Source organism: Phoca vitulina, unplaced genomic scaffold, assembly GCF_004348235.1.
Source record: "Phoca vitulina isolate PV1807 unplaced genomic scaffold, GSC_HSeal_1.0 scaffold21, whole genome shotgun sequence".
In the NCBI taxonomy this organism is placed as follows: domain Eukaryota; kingdom Metazoa; phylum Chordata; class Mammalia; order Carnivora; family Phocidae; genus Phoca; species Phoca vitulina.
In genome coordinates this window covers 21,920,483-21,948,371 of record NW_022589724.1, presented here as the reverse complement: position 1 = coordinate 21,948,371, position 27,889 = coordinate 21,920,483, and the positions used below count along the sequence as shown (strand labels likewise).

The following is a 27,889-nucleotide window of genomic DNA, read 5'->3' as shown; positions in this document are numbered from 1 at the left end:
ATCTTTAAAAAAAAAAAAAAAAAGAAGGGCAGCCTGAGTTAGCTTAGTCTGACATATAACCAGAACCGGAGGTCCACTATTATTTTACATATGAGGAAATTGTGCCTTAAATAGGTAAAGTAACTTTGAATTCAGATCTCTCTGATTCCAAGTCCATGCTCTCGTTAGTAGATACCGAAGTTTCTCCCACTCACATTACAAAGTGAATACAAGGAGATGCTACATTTTTTTTTACCTTAAAAAATTATACAAATCATAAATACCATTGAAAGTGATAAAAATGAGTTTCCCTCATTAATTATTAGTTTCATTTGAGGGAATTTCTGACCATAACCACAAGTATGTAAAGTTAAAGAACAGAGTGGGAATCATGAAACCTGAGTCCTGCCACTGCTTAGCTGTATGACGCTAGGAACTACAGCCTCTTTTTGTTTCGTGGGTCTTCAAAATGAGAATACCTTCCCTAGAGTCCAAAGGCTGGGATTTGAACAATGAGATTTAATGCATAGGGTATGTAATATGTAAGAAAATATCTGGAAAAAAATTATACAATACAAACATCATTATTATTAACGTATTATAAATGTTCATAGTTTGATCAGGAATAATGAGACATCAACTAAAGAATCTAAATTAATGCAAATATTATTTTACCTTCATGCTGCAAGCTAATTCCATTAGTTTTTTTGCATTTTCTTCTGAGCGGTATCTCTTAGGAAGCTGAACCCTGAAGAACTTCAAGGCACCTTCAAAGTCTGTCAACAGCAAGTCATCCTTAGAAGTCTTGAAGAAAGAAAGAAAGAAAACACAACCATGTATAGGAAAAGTTCTTTGCTATGAAGATGCACAAGAAGCATTTTTAAAACACCAGCACCTTTACAATCCCCAGAAGATACTTCTTAGCCAGTGCCTGAGTCACTGTGAGGGCCACGGCTACTGCACGGTGGCTGCTTAGGAGATCAAGACCAACATACTTCAAGCGCTGGACAGGGGATGTCATTCAATTTACAAATAAATGTGTACCTTTAATAATCCAAGGGCGACATTAAAAATCACACTTATTCCCTAAAAGAGAAAACACAAAAAGAAGATTTTCAGTGATTACATCTGGACCAGTCAGCTGTCTGTCCCCAGAATGCCCCACCATTTTAAAGAAAGTATAAAAACTAAGTAAAGAAATGGACTATCTTGGAAATATCTTGGAAAATAATAATTACAGATCTGCTACTGAAAAACAGCTTAAAATAGACCCAGTCTCCCATTCTTCTGGACTTTTTTAGCCCTAGTCTCACAATCAACAAGAAAGAATGCTTTTCCAAAGTATTCTATGCTTCCCAACCAAAGCACCTGACCCGTAAAATTGTGATCTTTCAGGAAATAACCGCAGGTGGCCTTTTCCTTTATCTTGTGCTACCCCACTCCAAATACAGCAGCAGTCACTCTGTCTGTGAACCCTCCATCCCACAACAGAACCTGCTCAGGGCTCCCTCAAATCTGCCTTTCATCAAATCAGCTAACCATTCTGAGAGTGCTAGGGGCAAAGGAAAGATAAGGGGAGGCACGAAGACCTGCTAAATTCTTTAAGTTCCTGGACGTTGGTTTCTATAACTAATATTCTCCCTCAAGGGTTTTCTGAGCTAATTAGTTGAAAGGTTCATTTAAATTACTTAGCATGACCAGGCCGGTGGTAACTACTTAAAACAAATGGTTGTTTATAATGCTGAGAAATTATAAAACTTAAAGGTCTGAGACTAGCAATTGATTACATAAACTATGGTATCCCCAAAGAATGAGATACTTGGCAGCAGGTAAGAATAATAGTGTATTTGGTATCAGTGTTTCTGACAGTGTTTTAAGCTGGGTAGAAGGTACAAATGCTTTAATGGATTTTTGTATGCCTTGAAAACGGCATAATTAAACGTGAAGAAGGATGGTATAGATGTGTGTCTATAAGTGTTCAAGTATATGAAATGAAAAGAGGTTATCGAAGAGCATAGGTAGAATCATATTTTAAAATATATACTTACAGAGCCATAATTATTACATAATACTCCATATGAAAAAAGTTATTCTGTATAGAAGTAACACATGTACATAAGTAAACACAAAAAAAGGCTGAAAGAATATATACCAAAATGTTAAGAGTTACTCTCTAGAGAGTGGGATTAAAGTATTTTAAAATCCTTTTGCTTGTGTTTTCCAGTTTCTGTAATAAATATGTATTATTTTTGAAATTATTTTTTTCTTAAACACATACACCCCAAAACTATGCTGTGGCAAAGACTGTTATGTATTCTGATATCTTATTTTTGTTTTAGTAACAGACCCTCTAATTGTTAGCAAATTCCTACCCAGCTTTTAAAAAACTCTCCTTTGTGGCTAGATGTGGTCAGGCCAATAAGAGATAAGTGAAAATTTGGGTAGAACCTCCAGGAAGTCTCTTTTATTTTATTTTATTTTATTATTTTTTTTTTTTTTAAAGATTTTATTTATTTATTTGAGAGAGAGAATGAGAGACAGCACAGGAGGGAAGAGGGTCAGAGGGAGAAGCAGACCCCCCGCTGAGCAGGGAGCCCGATGCGGGACTCGATCCCGGGACTCCAGGATCATGACCTGAGCCGAAGGCAGTCGCTTAACCAACTGAGCCACCCAGGCGCCCCAGGAAGTCTCTTTTAAAGAGGGGACACATCCTCCCCTGTCCCCTGGCCCTCCAGGAAAGGCAGGTAACTGCCAACGTTCTGGCTTCTTTCACATGAGAGAGAAATGAACCTCTACTTTATTTAGTCATTGTTATTTGGGGTTTCTTCAATAAATGCAGCCAGACCTAACAGTAATACAAATGTGTAACAGTAGGCTGTTTGATTGTTTTTTCAGGAGAGAACACCTTTAACAAAACTTGATTGTTAGCTTTAGCCCAAGGGAGAGTTACTTAAATCTGGATTTTTGAGCACAAAAATAAAATTAACTAAGAAGAAATTCTATTTTAATGGAGCTGACACAGGAAGATACTGAAAACAAAAGCCAAAGTGCTGTGGCCTCTGATACATACCTCACATAAAAGCAGGTCAATGATATGGAAGACCATGTAGAGAGGGAATTTTGCAGTGAAAAGCGTAAGAAACCACTGGGAGGCATACATGTGCGCTTCAAGGCTTATATCCAGGAAGTGGTTGTACAGGTCAGGGATGTATTCCTGAAATAGCAAACTAATTAGTTTTGGGCACATACGCAGATGTTCAACTCCCACTTGGGAGGCTCATAAATCTGCCAGGAATAGGCCAAAAAAGTCACATATTTGTGCTTTCCTACAAACCTCCAATGTGCTCAGAAGAACACTTATTATCTGACACTTGGCTCCCCTTTCCAGCCCACAAACTAGCTCAGAAGAGGAATCCCCAAGATGGTGACAAATATTTGGAATGATAGTTTTTCTTTCCAAGTTATGAAATGTTTGGAAAAGTCTGTTTCACTTTTATTATGATATTCCTAACCAGTTAGCTTCAGAGCCTTGGCAGATATTTCTTGACTTAGTTTGCTGTGTTAAAGGCCCCTACAAAGTCATCTGATCTTTTGGGTGAAAACCTAGCTCACACCCATCAGGTTCACACCTTATTAATCTTGGCATCGTCATCACATAGTGAGAAATGAAAAACATCAAACCAGTCCTTAACCCTGGATGGCTAAGGCAATCACCACTGGTCCTTAGCACCAGTTCATCAACCTGGTTCTCCCAAGTCCTGCACTCTTAGTGGCAAATGCAAGCTGGTTTCTCTTTTTACCTGCATGAGGCGCTCCAACTGGTAAAATTTGCAATGTAAATCTTCAAAGTTTTGCTTGAAAAGTTCCCTGAGACCATAGTCAAACATGATCTTGACCAGAACACTGAATGCCTGTTCTTCAGGCATCTGTAACAGATAGGGAAAGGGGTGGGGATCACAAAACATATACAGAAGTTTTCTCAATATGTTAAATTCATCCTTCCACTCCTATCTAAAAACTAGGAAATTTCAGTGATATGTAGTAACTCATGTAGTTGTGTTTTATGACATTCGTTCACTCAACCAAGGGATATTAACAATGCCTATTCTTTGTCAGATAGTGTTACTATCCTCGAGAAGCTTCCCATACAATCAATCCGTACATAATAAGTATGAATTAGATAGAATTCATATTCACAACTACCTATGAATTAGGTAGAAAGATCAGTGGAGATACAAGAACAAGAAAGCCTGAGTCTGCCTGAGGGAGCCAAGAACAGGCTTTGTAGGACCATATCTGAACTGAGTAGCAACAGGCTGATACACAAGTATAGGTTTCATCTTTCTCAAATCATGACACCTTTATTAAATCATTTTACCTCCTTAGCTATTTTCTTCTTCCTCGTTGTTACAAACACGGCCAGTTACAGCAGAACCTTAAATATTCTAAGGTTTAACAGTAATGTTCAAAGTACTTTGTAATGTTTATGGTAATACTTAAAATACTACAAAACCCCTCACTTCACTTCTATTTACAGATGTTACCCATTTATAATAATACCTACATCTTTCATAGCTTTGTGGAAAAAATATTTCCCTGATAACCTGGCAAAATGTCTAGTTTTCAAAATAGAAAAAAGTACTGGAAATGTTATTTAAGGCTTGGCATGACTATAGCAAGCCTTCAAAATGTCAAGAAGGTGGGCGGGCTTCTGTGGAACAGGGGGACGAGGTGGGCTGAACACAGACATCACTGAGAATAAAGCAGAGCTAAAGAACAAATGAGATTAAGTAATAAAGGAGAAAAGCACAGCAAATTATTAATGGACAAGTAAGAGCATTTGGAGCCAAGGACCAGATCTCAGAGGTCACCATCATGGAAGGCAATTTCATAATTTCTTCCACATGCTGAGGGATACTTGGTCTGCCCCAGAGGAGCATTTCTGATGTCAGGTAGCACAACTGCTTTTCCTCTGAAACAAGCATTTATCTTAACACAATGGCAAGCAGCGCAGAGTTCAAACCAAGACACTGTGGATTTATCTGGGAAACCCATTTTATTTTTTTTATTTTTTTTCCAAAGATTTTATTTATTTATTTGACAGAGAGCGCGCGCGAGAGAGCACAAGCAGGGGGACCAGCAGGCAGGGGCAGAAGGAGAAGCAGGCTCCTGCCAAGCAGGGAGCCAGATGTGGGATTCGATCCCAGGACCCTGGGATCATGACCTGAGCTGAAGGCAACCGCTTAACTGACTGAGCCACCCAGGCATCCCAGGATACCCATTTTAAAGGGGTTGTGATACTTAAATGGGGACAAATGTTCTTGGACTGAAGTTGAGAACAAAGACAAACCACACAAGCCTGAGAGACTCTGAGATATAAAGTCTTACTAAAACAACAAAATTTTAAAACTTGACCCTTTGATGGATGTTAATTAGCTTGACTGTGGATCATTTCGCAATGTATAGCCTATCAACTCATCAAATTATACACCACACACACACACACACACATTTTTATTTGTCAATTATATCTCAATAAAGCTGGGGAAAAAACTTGACCCTTTTATTAATGTCACAGCTTTATCATATTTTTACATGGTTACTAATATCAATAAGCTAGGTTCTCACAGAAAGAAGATACAAAGTGGTTTTGGTTTTACTTGTATTACAAGCTATACAAAACGGCTTAAAACTCTTCAAAAGCTTCCCCTTGTTTAGGGAAACAAAATCCAAACTCCTTGAGCTGGCCTCTCCAGCTCCCTCCCCATCCCCCATCACAGGTAATGCTCCAGTCACATTACCCAGCTTCCAGTTCCTTTCATAGGCCAAGTCTTCCCCATTTCAGTGCTTCTATAGGTTGTACTATTCTCTTTGGTGGGAGTGCTCTACTCTCCACTTTTTCTTTTAAAATAGTTTTCTTATTTTCATAATAATGTTAGCTTAAAAAAGTTAAATGATACAGATAAGTACAAAAGAAAATGGATACCTCTTCTTATTTTTCAGCATTCACCTTAAAGTTTACCTCCCAAGAGAAGCCTGTGATATAAATAAGGCTCCTTTGTTATAATCTTGCATCAAACTTTTTACTATACCTTCATGTCGCCATTGAGGTAATAAAGACATACTTCTGTGACTTTCTGATTATAGCTAGTCAGCTTCACTAGCTCTGTATCCACAAAGATTGGGACCCTGTCTACTTTATTCATTCCTCATCTCTAGCATCTACTGTGCTAAAGATGGAGGTGCCCACAAACTCTCTAACATCACCTGTGTGGTGTTTTCACCCAGCATTTTAATTTTAATCATGAGGAAATGGTAAGACAAATCAAGAATGTGGAATATTTTACAAGACAATTTGCTTGAATTTTCCAAGACTGTCAATGGCATAAAGCACAAGAAAGCAGGGGAGGGGGGTAGTTTAGATTAAAAAAGTAAAGAAAAATGACACTAAATGCACTGCTTGAATCTTCACTGATCTTGGTTAGGGGGAAAAAAAAGCTATAAAGGACTTTACTGCATAAACAATTGGGGAAAATCAAATGCGGACTCTGTGTAAGACATTACTGAATCAGTGTGGAATTTCTTGGCTGTGACCACAGTATTATGGTTATGTCCTTAGGAGATACATGCTCAAGTATATAGGAGTGAAGTACCCTGATGTTTGCTACTGATTTTCCAAAAATAATTTCAAAAAATGTTTTTTAGTAAAAAATAATATTTGTGTAAAAAAAGAGGAAAAGAGAGAAGCAGACAGACAGAGAAAGTGTGGCAAAATATTAATTGGTAAAATAGAAGAAGAGTTTATGGGTATTCCACCTTAATGATTTTTCAGTTCTGCTGTGGATTTGAAAGAATACCAGTAATTACTGTCAGAGGGTAAAGGTCTTTGCTGAATAAATAAATGAATAAAATGGCACTAAAAGAAAGCCAGCTTCTCTGCTTCCTTCCCACCACTAATACACAGATCCCCAAACAAATACTAATGACAGTGGCTACTTTATAGAATATAAAATGTCCCTAAGGGTTCAATCAGCCAAGACAATCATTCTAGCAATCAAAATGAACTCCACTCTTGTACTAGTACTCAACACTGTCATTTATTCTTACCGTGTTTCTCTTCCATGAGGATGTTAAATTAAGGAAAAGGTTTCCAGCTATAGGAGTAAAACTCATGCACTAGAGTCTGGCCAAAGGCCATATAAAACCATGCTCAAGTCTAAGGCTAGTAGTATAAGCTGAGGCAGGTCATGTGTAAGTCAAAACAGACGACCTAATACTCACATGGAGAAGCAGAACAGCAGCGAGAAATGACTGGCCCTGGCAATAGCCAATCTCTTCATCATACACAGAATATGCCTGGAAAAAGAAAAACACAGGAGGTATAAATAAATAAATATAGTCACTCATGGGCCATACTTGCCTATAGGACCTTGAACACAGGAACCTGGAAGACACCCACACTCCACTATGGCATTTTGATGATCAGTGAATGATGCAAATATTTCTCTCTGATTTTTTTTTTGATTTTTAAAAAAGATTTTTTTTTTAATTTGAGAGAGAGAGAGAGCGAGCACGAGTAGGGGAGGGAGAGGGAAAAGCAGACTCCCCACTAAGCAGGAAGCCTGATGCGGGGCTCCATCCCAGGACCCTGGGATCATGACCTGAGCTGAAGGCAGATGCTTAACTGACTGAGCCACCCAGGCGCCCCTCTTCAATTTTTTCTCTACAATAAACACAACTGTCGCCACACCACTTCCCAGGAGTAGAAGAAGTTAAGCAAAAACCACTTCAGCACTAAAAAAAAGGTTGCCATGACTCTGTCTTGGCCCTTGCTTTCCCCTCTTCTGTCTGAAAAATGTGCTCTTCCTTCAGGTTCCAAACACTCCATTACCCCAGGGTTCCCTCTCTTCTCTGTACTCTGACGGTACTTGCTACACAAGTATAGTTATTACAGCACTCACCACACTGCATTTTAAATGTCCATCTTCTCTACTGGACTGTGATCTTCTTAGGCGCTGGGGTGATGCCCTATCCAACCTAGCCAGCAACTCACACCTGCAACCTCGCCAGTCACACAGCAGGCTCTCACTAAACACTGTTAACGTTATTCATTTTTCTTTCTGGGAAAAAATCTTTTGGCAAAGACACCAAAATACAATTTTTTCCACAATGCCAGTAATAACTTTTCTGATAAGAGGGATTACTCTGAAACCATTTGTGGGTTCCTTTGGAATTCTTATTTTGTATTTTTCTTGGCAGCAGATGATTATTGCCCATCTCTTCTGAACATTATCTTTAACAGAATACTGACATCTAACATTCCTTGTGGTTTACTCTTTTTGGTTCTTTAGTTGTTTTCCAGAGTCTTGTTTTTATGATTAGTATTTCCAGTTCTCATGTAAGCTGTGGTGGAAAGGGAAATTCCTACAGATTCAAGATGTTATTCCCTGTTTAACAAGTTTATTTCTGATGAAATTCCCTTTATTCTCCACTTACTTTTTGTGCCATGCTTCCTCTGCATCCCAAGAAAGCAATTTAGAATGAGTACGTTCAGAATAAAGATCATTTAGCAAAATATGATGCCAATGCTTTTTAGATGACAATTAAGTTAACATACACATGGATTTAATCATTAGCATTTGGTGAAACACTACAGCTTTTAATATATATATACACACACACATATATATATAAAATAATCATGCTTTCATAAATGAGGGTAGAATTTAACATAATCTCATTAAATCCCCCATTTCATCAAAGCTTATCTAATGAGAGGGCTACACAAAGAAAACACATATACTTTTCCAAAGACAAGATATGCAGAGGGCTTTTGAAACAATCTGTTTATACAATACAATAAGGCATCACTTTGCACCTGTCAAATTAGTAAACACTAAGAAGTGTTAATAATTTTCTTAAGACTGTGTTATGAACAGGGGTGCCTGGGTGGCTCAGTCAGTTAAGCGTCTGCCTTCGGCTCAGGTCATGATCCCAGGGTCTGGGATCGAGCCCCACATGGGCTCCCTGCTCAGCGGGGAGCCTGCTTCTCCCTCTCCCTCTGATGCTCCCCCTGCTTGTGCTCTCTCTCCCTCTCAAATAAATAAAATCTTAAAAAAAAAACTGTGTTAAAAACAGCAGTAATATATGCCAGTAGAGCTCTGTGGAAAGCAGTTTGACAATGTCTGTGAAGTTATCAATTAATAGTTGATTGGTCAAGAAAGAACAGAGGCTTCAGAGTTAGTCAGAGCTGGACTGAAATCCCACAACTGCTAATGTCTCTGTCTGGATCTTAGGCCCATTACTTATATTTCTTATCTGTAAGATGCAAATAATCACAGTATTTATATGACAGACTTGATGTATTATTCTCAGCTCTCTCGTAAATTGCTCAGCACAGGACTTAATTATGTACCACAATGAAATGTATTGAATTTCTATAGGAAGAAAATTGAGGGGAGTTTATTTTTCAGGCTCATGGAAAAGTCTGAAGGAATACATACAGATATGAAAGTACATGTCACGTCTGAGACATGTTTAGGATATAAAATTCATGGGAGCTGTAATGAAATATAGGGAATAAAAGGCATTTCATTAATTCATTAACATTTAATGAGCACCAACTATAGGCCAAGCACTGTGCCGAGTGGTACAGATACTAACACACAGAAGTGATTTCTGCCCTTGAGAACTTCACAGTTTAGTTGGGAAGTCTGATGTGTAAATCAACCAGAGTACAGTGAGAAGTTCAATGTAGTTGAAGCATAAAATATTTAGGAATTAAACCAGGATACATTGCAAAATGCCTTTAATGCTAATGCTAAGGCTAAGGAATCTGGGACCAGGAAATGAACTAAGAAATTTTGATTTCACTCTGTGGGTTATGAGGAAGCACCAAAGGCTTTTGTGGAGGCCCTGCAAAAGATCCAATTCTGGGGTCATCATGGAGAAAATAATAAATAGGCTAGAACCCAAAGGGAGGGAGACTAATTCAAGGCAGCTTTTGTAAAAGTGCTAGCACATATGATAGAGGCCTGTAGCAGGCAGTGATTAGAAAGGGAAGTATGGCTATAAGAGACATCAATCCTATCAAACTCAATGTGGCTAAAGGAAGGAACTGAAAACTAAAAGAGAAATGACTGTATCTTCAGCAAGACAATGGCATGGAGGGAAAAAGGAAGACTGTTTCTAATTAAAAGAGCCATAACAACTAAACATATTATGGATACTGCTGGATCCTAATTCTAACCAAATGTATAAAGACATATAGGGAAATCTGAATATGGAGTTTACTGGATGGCACTGATGGATAATGATGGATACTACAGATGAATAATGATCTAATTTTTTAGAGATGTATAGTGAAGAATTTAGATTCATGATATCTGAGATTTGCTTTTAAGTACTTTTTTTTTTTTGAGAGAGAACAAGCGAGTGAGCCTGGGAATGTGTGTGGCGGAGGGGCAGAGAGAGAGAATCTTCAAGCAGACTCCCTGCTGAATGTGGAGCCCGCCACGGGTCTGGATCTCATGACCCATGAGATCATGACCTGAGCCAAAACCAAAAGTTAAGACACTTAACCGACTGAGCCACCAGGTGCCCCACTTCAGGAAAATTTTTAAAAGGAATATAGAAAGCAACTGTGGCAATATGTTCATAAATATTAAATCTGGTGGGGGATATATATGAATTCATTATTCTATTAAACTTTTGTTATCTTTGAAAATTCTAATAAAACATGTTTTTAAATGAACTCTATCTTTAGACCTTTTTGTTTGATGTACTTAACAGACTTCTACATGAAGACCAACTGACAGCTAGAAATTTAGGCCTTGAGCTAAACAGAGATTTGGGAACATCTGTCCAGAGGTTGTAGCTGAAGCTGTGGGGGTGGAAGGAGTCACCAGGGAGATAGTATAGAGCAAAAGGAACTACTGACTGAGCACCCAGGGGAATGCCTCGGTTTTAGGAGCAGGTAGAGAGAGAGACAAAGAGGGAGTCAGCAATGCTGAGAGAGAAGGTGAGAGCAAAACCGGGAGGGTGAGAGAGGTCAAGAGGTCAAGAGCAGAGAGCGCTGCAAGGAAGACCATTGTGAGACAGACACTAGAGTGCAGGGGGATCAGGAGTAAGGGCTCAGAGGCAGTGAGCACAGGGTTTCTTTATGGGAAATTTTGCAGTGAGGCATAGCTGGATGGCTGCTTAAGTGGAAAGCACAACTGAGAAGGGCCTAAAAAAGGATGATCAGAGAAGAGGATCACAACAGAAATGACAACTTTGTGGAAATTAAAGAAACATTTTTCTCAATCTAACTGCCCTTATAGTTGAAGCATCTAGTTTATCCCTGGAGAACCTGTCCTTTATTATTAGCCTGCCCTAAAACTTGTTAATTCTACCTTTTCAATCAATAATATGTAAGTTTCTTAAGGGCATGTCTCATGCCTAGTCTGTACTTCCTAGATAGTAGATGCTACATATAGGTACTTGATTAATTTTGGGGGGAAAAGACTAAAGACTAGTTCTGAGGACAGATGAAGTTGGAGAACTCTGGTCCCAAGTCCTATTTTAGCCTTACAGCTCTGAAGTACCAAAATCTACTGGAAAATGGATTGCTGAAATTGAACGTTTCCTTTACAGGTTTCAGGTACAGATCTTTTGACAGACATCAGTATGCCCCACCATTTATTATGCTGCAGTGCTAAAAAGTCCACCTAGATAGGCATCAGCACTTCCCACTGTTGGACGTGTCCTAGCTGCCAAGTTCATAACTTATAATGGGAATACCAAAAGGGAGTTTGCAGTGTTATAGGACTCAGAGGCTCTTAACGTAAAACCAATTTCTGAAAGTTTAAATGTAGAGCTGGGTGGGGAGGGGTTACCCGGGTGGCTCAGTCGATTAAACATCTGACTCTTGACTTCAGCTCAGGTCATGATCTCAGGGTTGTGAGACTGAACTCTGAACCCTGTGTCGGGCTCTGTGCTGGGTGTGGAGACTGCTGAAGATTCTTTCTCTACCTCTGCCCCTCCCCCATAAAAAAATAATAAATGTGGAGCCAAGGGACTATCATCTACAAGTCCTGATTAAAAGGGTAAAAGAAACCTTACCATTTTATGTCTCATTGATTTCCTGTTATCAGCATAAAATTAAAGGTAACATCAGAATTTCAGAAAGTCTGCGCTCTCCTTTTTTGTCTTTTTTTTTTCAAAGATTTTTTATTTCTTCGTTTGAGAGAGCGAGCGAGAGAGAGCATGAACACAGGGGGAGGGTCAGACGGAAAGGGAGAAGCAGACTCTGAGCTGAGCAGGGATCCTGACTCGGGGGCTCGATCCCAGGATCCTGGGATCATGACCTGAGTCGAAGGCAGACGTTCAACCGACTGAGCCACCCAGGTGCCCCCTTTTTTTGCCTTCTTATACATCAAATACAAATTACACTTTGTAGTTACCTTTCGTGTAATTTCAAAGAACCAAAATCACCTTTCAAAACTAAGATTTTTTTTTTGTGATGTGAAATACCTTGCATATTTTATATAAGGAATCTTGTCCATCTCCTCCTGTGTCCTTAAAATAGTCATGAGCTGGGAATGTCCGGTTAATATCCCGAGTGATAGCACTGTCCTGGGGAGACTCCTGTGGAAACATTAGGAAAGAGGTTTAGTAGTTAATCACGTACGTATTTGTATAAGTTTATACAACAAGGTCTTCTCATTTACGTGCTTTAAAATGCTGCAGGGACATACATATACATGTGCATGCCCAGAGTTACTGCATCTTCAGGGACCAACTGTTCAAGCAAAAGCAAAATCAAATATTAAGGAAAAAAATATGGAAGAAAAGGAACCTGCTTCCTGTATATACCTCATGTGTATTCATCTCTGTTGCAAGAAGTGCAGCTGGTGACCTTTCTATTGCAAGAGGGAAAATGTGGTAATCAAAATGGATTTCCCACAGGAAAATATTCAAATTAATCTCAAAAGGAGGTAAAATGCTCCCATTAGAAAAACTGGGTATAAAAATCGCTGCTTTAAATGATCCTTTGGCATGACGCCCATATGCCAGGTTCTCAAAAGGAAAAGAGAAGTCTCTTAATTGGGGTTTATCCTAAGGGCAAATGGCATAAAAATGTACACAGCATTCTACTCAATATGAAACTAGACCACCAAATGTCAAGGGACTCAAATAGGCTATGGGAAAAATATCCCTTCCTTTTGCCAATGGAGAAAACTAAACAAACGTCAATAATATCACAGCAATCCTTTATACAACAAAGCAAGCATCCAGGTATTTCTAATAAATTCCTTGTTAAATTTCATTTGCTCACATGCTAAAGAACTGGAGCACAGAAACATGACCTTCTCTTTTAACAGCACATTGTTTGTTTGTTTTTTTAAGATTTTATTTATTTATTTGACAGAGAGAGACACAGAGAGAGCAGGAACACGAGCACGGGGAGTGTGAGAGGGAGAAGCAGACTCCCCACCAAGCAGGGAGCCCGATGCAGGGCTCGATCCCAGGACACTGGGATTATGACCTGAGTCAAAGGCAGATGCTTAATGGCTGAGCCATCCAGGAGCCCCTCAAAAGCATTTTCTAAGTGACTGGAGAAGCCAGACACAAAAGATTATTTTCCATTAATATCATGTGTATGAAATTCTTATAAAGACAAAATTTTAAGTTATAGAAAGTAAATCAGTGTTTGGAAGAGGCTGGAGTTAAAAGGAGAAAACTGATTCTTAAGAGACATGAAGAGAACTTTTTGACGTTTGAATATGGAAACATTATCCAACACAACTATGGTGGTAGTTAAAATGTACTGAATCATTCACTTAAAATTCGTGTATTTTACTGTATATAAATTACAACTGAATAAAGATGATTTTAAAATGGAAAAATAAGAGGATGCTCATACAAATGAAAGAGAGACCCAAGATGATTCCAGCCCTTTAAAGTAATAAGAGTTCCCAGTCCTACTTCAGGTATATACAGCTAAGTGATGAAAATGATGTATCCATATTTATCTCAAGGTCTTAAAACCTGGGGCACAGCTTAGAGGCACACATATGTGGGTCTGAAAGTTGTCTCAGTCTCTTAAGCTGAACAACTTTAGGTAAGTTTCATACCTTCTGTGACTAATATCACCTACCTTATAAAGCTGTAGTAAAAGTTACATTAAATGTATATATAAAATATAAATCTATAAGGAGCTTCTACCGGTGTCTGACATGTATATAGAAAAGACTCGATAAAAGAGAAAGGAAGCAATCTCCTCTGAACACACATATGTACACACTCGCTAGTGATATGCAGAATATACACATCAGGTTCCTAGAATATCTATTTTTAATTTTTGTTTATTTTAACTTTCCTATAAAACTATTCACGTAGGGATAGAAATTGTGATTCACTTTTGTAATTTCCACAGAGCCTAGCATAATGTAGGGCATAAAATCAGTCAATGCTTGATAAATATACCTAATAAAGTCCAAACGTTTCTTCAGGACTAAGCAATGGCAACACTATGTGGTCAACAGCCCTACCCAAACCAGAATCATTCTAATGTTAATGTTTAATTCAAGATCCATGTAAATGAGGCACCAAATTAAATCAGGAAAGAACCTTATTCATTGGAAAAATGAACAGACATTTTTCCAAAGATGACATACAGATGGCCAACAGACACATGAAAAGATGCTCAACATCATTCATTACCAGGGAAATGCAAATCAAAACTACAATGAGAGTGGCACCTGGCTGGCTCAGTCGGAGGAGTGTGCACCTCTTGATCTTGGTGTTGTGAGTTCAAGCTCCATGTTGAATGTAAAGATTACTTAAATAAATAAACTTAAAAAAAAAAAAAGGCCCAAACAAAACTACAATGAGCTATCACCTCACACCTGTCAGAATGGCTAAAATCAAAAACACAAAAAACAAGTGTTGGTGAGAATGTGGAGAAAAAGGAAAACCCTTGTGCACTGTTGGTGGGAATGCAAATTGGTGCAGCCACTGTGGAAAACAGTGTGGAGTTGCCTTAGAAAGTTAAAAATGGAACTGCCCTACCATCCAGGAATCAAACTATTGGGTATTTACCCCTCAAATACAAAAGCATTAATTCAAAGGGATACATGCACCTCTATGTCTATTGTAGCATTATTTACAATAGTCAAATTATGGAAGCAGCCTAAGTGTCTACTGATAGATGAATGGATCAAGAAGATATGCCATATATATATCCATATATATATGTATGTATGTATGTATGTGTATAATATATATGGTATACACACACAAATGGAATATTACTCAGCCATAATAAAGAACAAAACCTTGCCATTTGCAACAACATAGATGGAGCTAGAGTAAAATGCTAAGTGAAGTAATTCAGAGAAAGACAAATATGATTTCACCCATGTGTGGAATTTAAGAAACAAAACAAACAAGCAAAGGAAAAACACAAAGAGAGACAAACCAAGACACAGACTCTTAACTACAGAGAACAAACTGATGGTTACCAGAGAGGTGGTGGGAGAGGGGATGGGTGAGACAGGTGATGGGTATTAAAGAATACACTTACCACGATGAGCACTGCGCAATGTACAGAATCACTATATAGTACACTTGAAACTAATATAACACTGTATGTTAATAGTGAAATTAAAATAAACTTAATTAAAAAAATAAAACACATGACATTTAAAAAAGAAATAGGCAAGTAGTACAGACATGTGAAAAAAACTGTATCTAGAATATATCTAGAACTTAAAGAAAAAGACAATCTAATAAAATGGATAAAAATCTGAGCAGGCACTTCATAAAAGAAAATACGTAAATGGCAAATAAGCAAATGAAAAGGTTAATTAAAACCACAATGAAATAGCCAGCCAAAATGTCTGCCAAAAGAGGATGATCTCTTGTGCACTGGTAAGAAGGGCTATTACCTGGAATACTCTGAAGGGAGTTATTTAATCAAATGACGATTTGGTAAATCAGAATTATAATTTCAAAGCAGCATTAATGCAGTTTCTGAAAGATTTTGGAGCTTGAAAGAAAAAGAGAAGGGAGACTGAAAACATTAAAACAACGACTAAGATGAATTTCACATTGACAAAGCTTTCCTGAAATGATGAACAGACATGTCATTGACCTACATTTGGAACAGCTACAAAAAATTATTCTGAAAAAATTGTTAGTTCTATTATTGAATTGTATCTCCACCTCTAAAGAGAGTTCTTTTTAAGAAAATGCCAGATGAATTTACTCCAGAAATTCTATGAAGCAGCAATGGAAATTCTGAAACATTCTAAGAGTGACAGATTGTGGCTTAATACAAGTGTGAAGGTTACATAAATTATATTAAGAATTGAGAGGGATATGGAAAACTTCAAAATATACTATGCCAGTTACATCAGTCATATCAGATTGGTGATGAAGATAACTTGAAGACACAGTTATTAGAGATATATGGTTTGGAAATTCAAATGCACGTAGGGTAGGAAAATAACACAACTAAAAATATTCTATAACTGGTCAGTCCTCATCACTCTGCCAACCCTCATCCATTGATCATGGGAGTCATCACAGAATTAAGGGGTAAAATGCCCTTGAGAAAAGGTGAATTTGAAAATTCACATGCTGAAATTCAAAGCCTCAACAATGATAATATATTGGGGAGTTCTATGTCAACCACTCACTTAAAATATCTAGTCTTAGGAAATATGCTGAAAAACTTGGAATTAAATCCACTTGACTTGCCAGAAGTTAAGCTGTACAAAAATGATCAAGGAATTCTAACAATGAATTTAGTAAGTTTGTATCAGAATAGTGACATCACTAACTTTGAAAAGATTCTGAAAACAAATCACAGCAACATTATGGAAAATTTCTTCCTAAGAGAACACAGCAAAGAGCTGTAAAATATCCAAACCCAAGTGCTTATGAACATTAAGGTTTATATAATACACAGTGCTTTTATTTCCAAGGAGTTAAGCATAGGTGTAGCTGGTACAAGAAACTTGCTGGTGCAATGCATTTTGTAGAACACTATACATGGCCAAACTGATGAAGTCAACCAAATACATCCTCTCAACCAGACTATAGTCAGTAAAATGATTTCACAGAGAATAAGCTGTTACAAAGGTACTTAAGACAATCGTGCAGAGATGTAAACCTTAAAAGAACAGGGAATGACAAAACTGTCAGTTGATAAGTGTCCTGAAAATTATCAAAGGTATGGCAAAAGTGGGTTTTTTTATTTTCATCAACTGGTTTTATGTTTCTGCCACTTCATCCCATGAAAAAGAGCTTTAATCTCCAGAAGAAACTAAAATGCCATATGATTATGCAGTATTAACATCTTGCAAACTTTTTCTGTTAAGAGGCAGAGAGCAAATAGTTTAGGCTTTGCGGGTCATTTAGCATTAAAATTACTCAATTCTCCCTTTGCAGAGTAAAAGTAGCCATAGACAATATATAAATAAACAAGCATTTCTGTATTCTAATAAAACTTTATTTACAAAAACAAGAAGCATGCTGGATTTGGCCCTTAGGCCACAGTTTGCCAAGTCCTGCTCTAAATATATACCACAGTAATTTTTCATGGGCAATATGAACAGAGATTTGTAATGATTTTAAATATACTGACATGCTACTGTTGATTAATTTCATATATGTTTTACAAGCATAAATTCTGTCACAAATAAGCTGCAATAACTTGAAATGTATATCCCTTTGAACATATGCACTTTTTCATGTAATAATGAATGTTAATGAGGGCGCAAAATCGGAGGGGGAGATGAACCATGAGAGACTATGGACTCTGAGAAACAAACTGAGGGTTCTAGAGGGGAGGGGGGTGGGAGGACGGGTTAGCTTGGTGATGGGTATTAAAAGAGGGCACGTACTGAATGGAGCACTGGGTGTTATAATATGCAAACAATGAATCATGGAACACTACATCAAAAACTAATGATGTAATGTATGGTGATTAACATAATAAAATAAAATTAAAAGAAAGAATAAATGTCAAGCTACAAAAAAAAAATGTTAAAAATGTTTGCTACATTTTACAGAAGTCAGTTCCCCAAAAGTCTGTAAATTTCTGTATCCCCAATGTAGCAGAAGTTTAAATTAAATCCTATAAGTATATACTGTTCCTTACATTTCAATTAGCAATGCTCAGAAATCATATGTACTGTATGTACAGTTCAGAAATCATAAATATATGCACTGAAACATACTACACTGTCTAAAATAAAAAGACAATACCAAATGTTGGTAAGGACATGAAACAACTGGAACTCTCAATTGTTGTTAATGGAGGTGTAAAATGATACTTTGGTGAATTACACAGCAGTTTCTTGTAAAGGTAAAAACATATATACCCAGACCCAGAAATTCTCCTCCTTAATATTACACAGGAGAACCAAAAACATACAATCAAGAGGGGGAAAAAATTAAGAATGTTCATAATAACCTTATTTGTAAAAACCCCAAATGTCCATCAACAGAAAAAGAAATAAATTATGGTATAATCATATAATGGAATACACATGTACATTGTTGGAAATAACTTCATTAAAAATTGTACTCTAAAATCTCAGCATTTTTAAAATTTATTCACTAAACAAATACTGAGAATTAACACCTCATACTAACACCTAAATCTCTTTTATTGCCCCTTCCATACTCCTGCCAAATGGGACTACTCACTGTTGTCCAAACATAACCCAAAATTAACGATACACTTTACTGCTTTTTATTATTTATCACGCGAGTGTGAATGGGGGTGGGGGAGGGTGGTGGTGGTGGGTGGGAAAAAGATAAGGAGGGGCAAAGGGAAAGAGAGAATCTTAAACAGGCTCCACACCCAGCACAGAGCCCAATGTGGGGCTTCATCTCATGACCCTGAGATCACGACCTGAGCTGAAATTAAGAGTTGGATGCTCAACCAACTGAGCCATTGAGGTGACCCACCTTACTGCATTTTAAAAGAAAAAAATCTAGCTTTTTGTAAAAAATAAATAAATAAATGGGGGGGGGGGAATGAGACAAATACCCTATGCAGAAGAATTCCCAGTAACTTTCATGCTGCCCTCTTGGAGGAAGCCCATTCCTGGTATGGGCAGCACAGAGTGACTTCCTTTGGAAGAACAAAGTATGGAAAGGGGAAAAAACAGTGACTTAACAGTGAAGAAATATGACAAATATGCCCTCAGCCAGATGATCAAGGTCAAAATCAACAGTGGTGAGTCACACTGATAGTCCCTACCCTTGATAAGAGATGATGAAAATAGTGCTTTACTTATGTGTTCATCCCCAAAACTCATAATCTCATGAGAAAAACATAAATTTCAGCTGAGGGGCATTCTATAAAATACCTGACCAATATTCCCAAATATCATCAAAGTCATCAAAAACAAGTTAAAGTATAAAGCATTGTTACAGTCAAGAGGAGCCTAAGGAGACATGAGGCCAAAATGTAATATAGTATCCTGGATGGGATCCACTACAGAGAAAGGACATTAGGTAAAAATTAAGCAAAACTAAATAAAGTATAGGGGCACCTGGGTGGCTCAGTCGGTTAAGTGTCTGCCTTTGGCTCAGGTCATGATCCCGGGGTCCTGGGATGGAGCCCCATGTCAGGTTCCCTGCTTAGCGGGAAGCCTGCTCTCCCTCTCCCTCTACCACTCCCCCTGCTTGTGCTCTTTCACTTAAATAAATAAATAAAATCTTTAAAAAAAACTATAGATTTTGGTTAATATTAATACATCAATATTGGTTACTAATGTAAGATGTTAATAATAGGGGAAAGAATGCAGGGTATATGGGAACACCCTATACTATTTTCACAATTTCTGTAAATCTAAAACCACTCTTGAATATAGCTTATTAAAAGAAAAAAATTGCATTATCTCCTTATACAAAATGGAAGTTTGGGCTTAGCAAGGTTAAGCCACCCAACTTCACATACCAGTAATGATCTGCACTTACTAGGCACTCAATAAAATGCTGAACAGACTATGTGGAATAAAACTGGTGAAATGAATGCTGTGGGTATAAGCTCAATAGTAATCAAAAGTAGGCTCTGTTCATGTGACAGATTTATAGATGATTCCTCTCTTGGCCCCAACTCTTACGCCCTTTCAGTGTATATGATATAAAGCAATGGTGAGGCTTTGTTACTTAATTTTTAAGGTTCTTCTAAAAAAAATTTCTGCAGCGAAAAATCTATGGAAATGATAATACTTATATGCTTTTTTCTTCTCTCCATCTAAGTTTTGAAAGTCATCCATTAGTTCAAATCACAGTGGTACCACATTCTGTAATTTTTCTGGATGACTATTTTTATACCTTACTGTGAGAATTGGCCCACTGGGTAACTTCTCAGGATTAACAAGGTACTGGGAACTGGCGGAAACCCTTTGAATACACACCCTTTGTAAACTCAAGTTGAAAAATAGAAAGCTAAGAATGGCAGGAAGAAAAAGAAAGTACCCAAAGAAAATGCAGTGGAAGGCTGCCATGAGAAATAACCAACACAGGGAAGATTATTATTTCCAAAGTAGCTTGTTGCCTAAAGAAAAAGACAGATCTTGGGACTAGTCTGTAATGTTAATAAATGAATTGTTAGGGGTGCGCGGGTGGCTCAGTCGTTAAGCGTCTGCCTTCGGCTTGGGTCATGATCCCAGGGTCCTGGGATCGAGCCCCGCATCGGGCTCCCTGCTCAGTGGGAAGCCTGCTTCTCCCTCTCCCACTCTCCCTGCTTGTGTTCCCTCTCTCGCTGTGTCTCTTTCTGTCAAATAAATAAATAAAATCTTAAAAAAAAAAGTAAATGATTTGTTAAAAGCCATCATGTAACACTTAAGAAAACAATAAAACAGAAACCACCAAAACCCCACTCAAATCTATTACACCATATTCTATCTTTCCAATGCTTCACAGAAATAAAAAAGGGTTATATTTTGCTCTTAAAAAGTCAGCTATAGCTTGTAAGAAATGATTTTAAAGACTTAATTTTTTAAATCCCCTAGGATAAAAACCCAAGAGAAGAAAACAGAAATTGAAGGGGTGCTAAATGTTTATAAGTGAATAAATGAGGACTAAACACATCCTTGAGGTATAATCATTCTCTCTTAATTACATATAACTCTCACCATTTGTAATTTAATTTTGTATGTTTTGGAAACAGCAGAATTGCTTAAGTGAAAAAATAAAAAAGACTTTTATGCTAATGAAAACAGATGTTCCTGTGTTTGGACAAGACCAAGATGGTCCTACAAAAATCTGCAAAATCTGGAAATTTTATTTCAGTTGATCATGTTAAATCTAAGCATTTCTAATTTGATAGAGCCAAAAAAGGTGATTAAGGAAAACAGTAACAATTATTTTGTCTCTTGAACAACAGCTCTGTCTTTAAAAATCAAATACTGTACCCCTCTTAAGGAATGCTTCACACAGGAATTCTGACGAAATAAAAAGAAGGTATGCGGGATATTCTTAGAGATTTCTGAAATTTTGGAGATTTCTGAAATGTGTTCGAAGATTTAATAAACAGACTTACAGGTTACCATAAATTCTCTGACACTGCGTGCAATGCTTTGCGTGTATTTTTCTAAGAAGAATGTTCAGGAATTTTAAGACTCACTAGAATGTGACGCGCTTCACGAGTGCAGAGATTTGTTTTGTTCACATGCCATCTACAGCTCCTAGAAGAGTGTCTGACAAATGGTAGACATTCAGTAAGTATTTGCTGAATAAATGAATTCTCAAGGGGATATATGAGATACTTAAGGTTCAGGGCTACTTATTTCCTACCGACAAATTTGCTTTTACAGACTTAAAAATAACTAACCGACAATAACAAGAGCTAAGACGGATCTGCTGCCATTGTTTTAACTGCCTTATATACAGACAGATCATATAGACAGATCTATCTATCTTAACCCTCTGACAAAGGGGGGAAGAAGTTAAATCATCTGGCTAGAAAGGGGAGGAGCTGGGCCTGGAACCCAACTGTTTTGGCTTTTTAACTCACATTCTTAACCCAGATAAACATACAGTAAAAGTGAGCAACTCCCTTATCAGCAGTGAGTGGCATTTTTAGTTCTTAACATATGAAAAAAAAGCTTTTGTCTTCTAGCTCTTATAACTAAAACCAACATGACACAGACTTTGGGAAAATATGCTTTTTCTTTTGACTCATATGGAAGTGCTTCCTTGGATAAAGGCTGTTCAGTGGGTTTAAAACAGAAGTAATTAAGGCCCTAACAACAAGTAGACAGAGAAATATATAATGCTCTTAAACATAAAAACAAGTGAAGAAAACCTCAACATGTGGCCCTTCTAGAAGTTACTCAAAGAAAAGGCATTTTCCCTTATTGCTAGGTGGATTCTAACATGTATCTTAATCATAAGACCTTGTACATCAGTGGTGGTTCTTTCCCATCAGACTTGAGATTTATGACGTTGGCATATTTCCAACTTTGGGAGAGAGGCCAAGGGACAAAATGTGTATTTGGCAGGTTTTCCTGTTTGGTACCTAGTGCCTTGTGGGGGATCTGCAATTTTAGCACATAATTCAGAGAACCACTGTATATTACCAACATCATAATTTATCTCAACCAAATGAAATTTTAAAGAAGATAATTCAGGTAGCAGGAAAAACTGACACATAATATAAATGATGCAATAAGTGTTTTTGTTTTTTTTACCTATGAATAATGCTAACCAGAACACTGTAGAGCTCAGTACGAAATACCTTTGCTAATCATCTTAAAAAAAAAAAAATCATTTCTCAGAAGCAAAACCCATTTGGGTTTCTCTATTTTTGTCTCATTTAGGAAAGTGCTCTTCCATTTCTAGACAATCAGATAACTATACCAACGCCCAATGCTACTAGTTTTCCTTTACTCTCTTTTTCCCATCCAATAAAGAAAACAACTTACTCTAAACATGCACAACAAAAAGACAACTATGTACTATGGCAATGAACTGCCAGAGAATATTATACAGAGCAGACTCAGAAAGCAGGCTCCAGTAATGTCTGCCAGACAAGCAAGTGCCTCTAACTTTAATACATACTTTAGCACTTGTCAGCTAAATAGTTACATACTTCTTACGTTAACTCTATGGCATACAATGTGACAGAAAATTAGATGACTTCTTCAGAAAAGATACCTTTTTAATAAAATAATGTACTGCTATCACATTATTTCAATCCAAATATGGCATTATAGTGCCATTCTAAAAATAAACCTAAGTCCCATGTGATATGCAGTCTTTTAGCTATGTTCATTTCCTTTTAGGGCTCAAGTTTCCCACAGGAAAATTATTCAATGTTTGGCAAAACGGTCCCAAATCATGTATAGATAAGGCATAAATGCTAACTGCACTGTCAACCTTTTCCTGCTTTGTTATTGTTTCTTCTTCTTCATAGTAATCCATCATGGAGAGGCCCAAGAAGCAGGAAATACTCATGAACTGTTACCTGACAAAAGTGAACACAAAAAGTGTCATTTTGATTAAAAAGCTGGTAGGGGAGGTAATCTATGAGTCAGCTAAATTTGAAGTCACAAAACTATTATATACAAAGTCATATTTCAAATACATGTTTCTGATAACTCTGATAATTTCCAAATACTTATTTCAATTATATTACTGAGTAAGACCATGTATCAAATGCCTTCTTAGTACAGCTTAATACTCTATTGTTTGACTTACATTATTTCCTTATTTTATAAAGCATTATATGCCCAGAACCAAATCTTCTCAAAATCACCCATTCATAATACACCACACACACATGATCAAGATACATTCCTCATGCTATATTTTTATATAATCAAATAATGATTTCTAAGAAAATATTCATATTTCATAATGCTTAACAAATACTCAGTTTTAAAGTTAGTTTCTTCTGAAAATAACTCTTAAGCTAGAGAACTAAGTTTAGCAGAAATATACAGCAACTACAAAATGGCTAGATATATTAAAATGACTTTACAACTCTATAGAGTTCCTAGCTCTTATAACAGTTAACACAATTAAATGAGAATCTGTGTTTGAATGATATTAATCACAAACATCTCCATCTGTGAACTGCTGAACTGCATTTAGAATTCTATAAGAGGTTTGCATTCATATACATATTCACAGACTATATGTTCTGGGTTTCGACATCTATTTTAGTTATATATTTTTATATAGCTTTCAGGTAAAAATAATGTTTCCTTGAGCCCCAATATATAAGAACAAGTTTGAGATTTTAGTATTTCCCTAAAGAACTAATCTTAAGAAACAATTATCAAGAAACAAATATTTAAAAGCTATCTTATTTCATCATTAATGTATAAAGCTGTAACTATTTAGGTATTTTTCCTATTAACCTAAAAACTTAAAACTTATCAGCACAAAGGTATAATACCAACCAAACTCTATTAGTACCTTTGTAGTAATGCCTTTCTACATAGGTATTAAGAGCCCTCCTGGAATTAAATTTTTTAAATGTTTTTCTATTTAAAGTTCTTGGGAAACAGCATTTTTAAAAGATACTGGACAAGCAGTGATCTTCAATTTTATTTAAGCAAAAACTTCACCCTCTAATCTCATCAGCAGTACAAATACTGTAATTAGCCATAAAAGCTTTCTAGAACCACCCATGTCATGTATTTTCACTTGCCCTAACAAGCTTTTCTGAGGTGGCTGCCAGTGATCAATGGAACTTTCTAACTAAGATTTTTCAAATCTTAATTGGTTTGGTTCAAAGTACCAATGGTAAGACTATTTTTATTTAATAACACATCAAAATCTGAATAGTTTCCTTTTTTCCCAACCCTGCTAGCAACACCCATTTTCTAAGCACTTGACAAATGTTGAACAATCCTTTGGACTTATTCTGGTGGTATGATTGAGTCTAAGGGAGGTATAAGACCTGGCTGGATTTGAGTCCCAGTTCTGCAACTAATTAAGTCACCCTTTGGGTCTCCCTTTCCCCATCTGTGAAAGGAAGGGTCTAGACTGCAACCTCTAAGGGGTCTTCTAGCCCTGTCACTTTAGGATTCTATATTATGTTATTTACCTACTCAAAAATCTTAAGTGCATCTCCAATTCCTAATTAAAATCAAATCCCTTAGCCATTTATTCCAAACTAGGTAGTCCCAATTTATCCTTCTGACCTTACTCTGCATTATACCTCAACTTGAAGCCTCTGGTTCATCCATGCTGCTCTATGCACACAAGGAAGACAGCAGCACCTGTTAACATGTACTGAATGCTTACTATGGGTCAAGAGCTTCACATGCATTCGCTCGTTTAATCCTAATACTTGCATAAAATAGTGCTATTAGGCAACAGAGACTAAGAGGGATTACGTACCTTGTCGTAGTAGGTCACAGCTATTAAGTGGCAGGGCTAGAATTCAAACCCAAGTCTGTTTGCTTCTCAAGCACATACTTTTAATCACTACATATTACTTCGTCTATTTCTTAAGTGTATAAATGAGCCCTCTTTATTCAGAGCTTTGAAGCTTAAAACTCCCCTTGCCATGACTTTATTTTTTCCTAATACAACTCATTTTTGAATTTTAATGAAAGGGATACCTCTTCACCACTGCAGTCCCAAATTTCCTTTCTACCTCTAACCTATTAAAGCTCTTACTCTAAGCCTCAATGACTTGTTCCTTGGTGAAGTACATCTAAATATATGTACCTTAATGTCTAAGAATTGTATAGGAGTAATCCTCCTGCAGAACATACTATAAAAGCAGGACAAAATACATAAAACATCAATGTATTGATGGAGCAAATCATTATGGCAATACTTGAGGGGTTTATGAGCCCTGCAAGAAGGGTGGGCCACTCCACATTCACCCAGGAGTTTCCTCTGAGTATATGCCAATTGGTGGCAGGCCCTGGAGGTTACTGGGAGATTCTGATCTCTGTATGACAAAGAAATAATAGCAGCAATCTTTTACTGAGTTTCTTTGATGCCACCATGCACAATTCTACATACTTAAAATGTACAGTATCTGAATTTCACAATAATTCTAATGAAGGGGCATAAGCCCATTTTACAGAATAGAGAACCAAGGGCCAGAGATTCCAAAATCCATGCTCTTTTCACTACTTTCCTCTTTATCTTAGGAGAAAAGTGATCCAAGAGTACAAAGTAATCACAGTCATAACGTAAAGAGCTTTACATTAATGTAACATGTATCTGATCTTAAACCAACTCCTTTAATGTTGGCATCATCATTACTCAAACATGAGTATCCTTCTGAAGTTCAGACAGATTCAGATTACCTAATAAATTGCCAGAACTAGCACCTAAATTCTGTTTTAACTTCATTTCCAGTGCTCTGTAGGCTACAACACACATCTTCAGTACAATGATGTTAACGATTCATGATGCTAACATAATCTAAGTAGGAAGGGTTTCAATTACTACAAATATCATGTCATGAAGAAAAAGAACTTTTAAAAATGAAAAAGCCTTTTGAGTCAGATTCTGCTCCCCAGGGGCCAATGAAGACAGAGACCCACAAATGGCCTTAATTTTTTTTTTTTTTGGTCTAGCTATAAATAAATGGTTTTGGCAGTGGGGATTTCCCCAGTCTTTCTGGAAGAAAATTCAGAAATAAATCGTGCTGTTTAATGCTGTACCTTCTGCTTTCTCCCCAAAATATTATCTTACTAATTCAACAAGTATTTATTAAAAGCGGATAGACACAGAATTTAAAGTTTTACTTTGAAAAGACTCTTACTTTTGTATTTTGTTCAAAGCCAATACAATCATTTTGTAACAAACCAATAAATCTTTCATTAAGTCATTTCAATCATGGTAATTTAACATAAAGATGTGCTTTTACTCTGCAAAGGGCACTCTTGTGTCATATGTTGCTTTGATAATTATAGGTCACTTTATTAGTCTTTTGTCTATAGATCTTCTGGGTTCCTCAAACTCTGGCCCAGCTGGGTACTTACGGCAATCTTATTCAAGGGGTGGGCAGAGATAACACTATAGAGATCTTACTTTTCCCAGAACCTAGCCCAGAACTTTTCCCATATACTGCCTTCTAAGGAAATTCACCTAACACACATCTCCTTACCCATGAATACCGCATGGTACTTTGCATCCCACTCATCATCTCAAACTGCCGGGTCTTGTACTATAGACACCTGTACACCATCTACATACACTCCTCTCTCTCTCTCTCTCTCTCTCTCTCTCTCTCTCTCTCACACATGCACACACACACACACATGCACACACACACACACACACACACATGCCTGTTTGTTTTCATGATATCCTTCCCAGGATGTCAAAGAAGATGCTTTCCAGTCTGCTGTCTTCCCTTGGTAAAAACCAAAATTAAAAAACCTAAAAAGACCCAAACAGATACCTATGCAGCATCATGATGTAGCAGACTGGAATCAAAAAGGTCTTACAGTCCCCAAACCAGGCTTCCACAATTGTAAAAGAGGGAAAATATCCCTTTTGGCTGTCTTCCTAGGAGGATGAGAGGAGATGATGAATAGGAAGTTGCTCTATATAGGACCAAAGATAACAGAGTGCTATTAGGTTCTCATTTTCTACTTTAGTAGTATGTTCTAAACCTATGCTTTCTGGTCTCCCTCTGCTTCTGCTGAAATTTATTTGCCTTTTCCTAAACGTGGTTTATGCTTTTTGTAAAAATAATACACCTACCTAGTTGGAAAGGTCACAGTACAAAGCTTACAAAGAAAAATAGCAGACCCTAGACCCCTCACTCCCCCCACTCTGCTCCCTGCTCCCCAGAGGCAACCATTTCTTTCTTTCCTTCTTCTTTTTTTGGCTGTTTTTCTTCTTCCTATTTCTAAATATAATACTTAAATTGCTATTTTCTGGGGGGTTTTTTGGTGGGTTTTTTTTTTTTCAG

General features: G+C 37.1%; 1 protein-coding gene and 1 pseudogene across 5 annotated transcripts in view; one reads left to right on the top strand and one right to left on the bottom strand.

Annotated features, from left to right (window-relative positions):
* The window catches only part of LOC116641192 (rab GTPase-activating protein 1), a 149,454-nt gene that overhangs the window by 28,039 nt on the left and 93,526 nt on the right, over positions 1–27,889 (bottom strand). For all 5 annotated transcript variants that reach the window (XM_032418771.1, XM_032418772.1, XM_032418773.1 and 2 more), the window contains 6 exons: positions 12,493–12,606; positions 7,261–7,335; positions 3,780–3,905; positions 3,050–3,193; positions 1,024–1,065; positions 655–783 (listed from right to left, as the gene is read on the bottom strand). In XM_032418771.1, coding sequence (XP_032274662.1) covers positions 655–783; positions 1,024–1,065; positions 3,050–3,193; positions 3,780–3,905; positions 7,261–7,335; positions 12,493–12,606 — 630 coding nt within the window. The remainder of the gene's footprint in view (positions 1–654; positions 784–1,023; positions 1,066–3,049; positions 3,194–3,779; positions 3,906–7,260; positions 7,336–12,492; positions 12,607–27,889) is intronic.
* Positions 15,779–17,782, top strand: LOC116641193 (annotated as a pseudogene).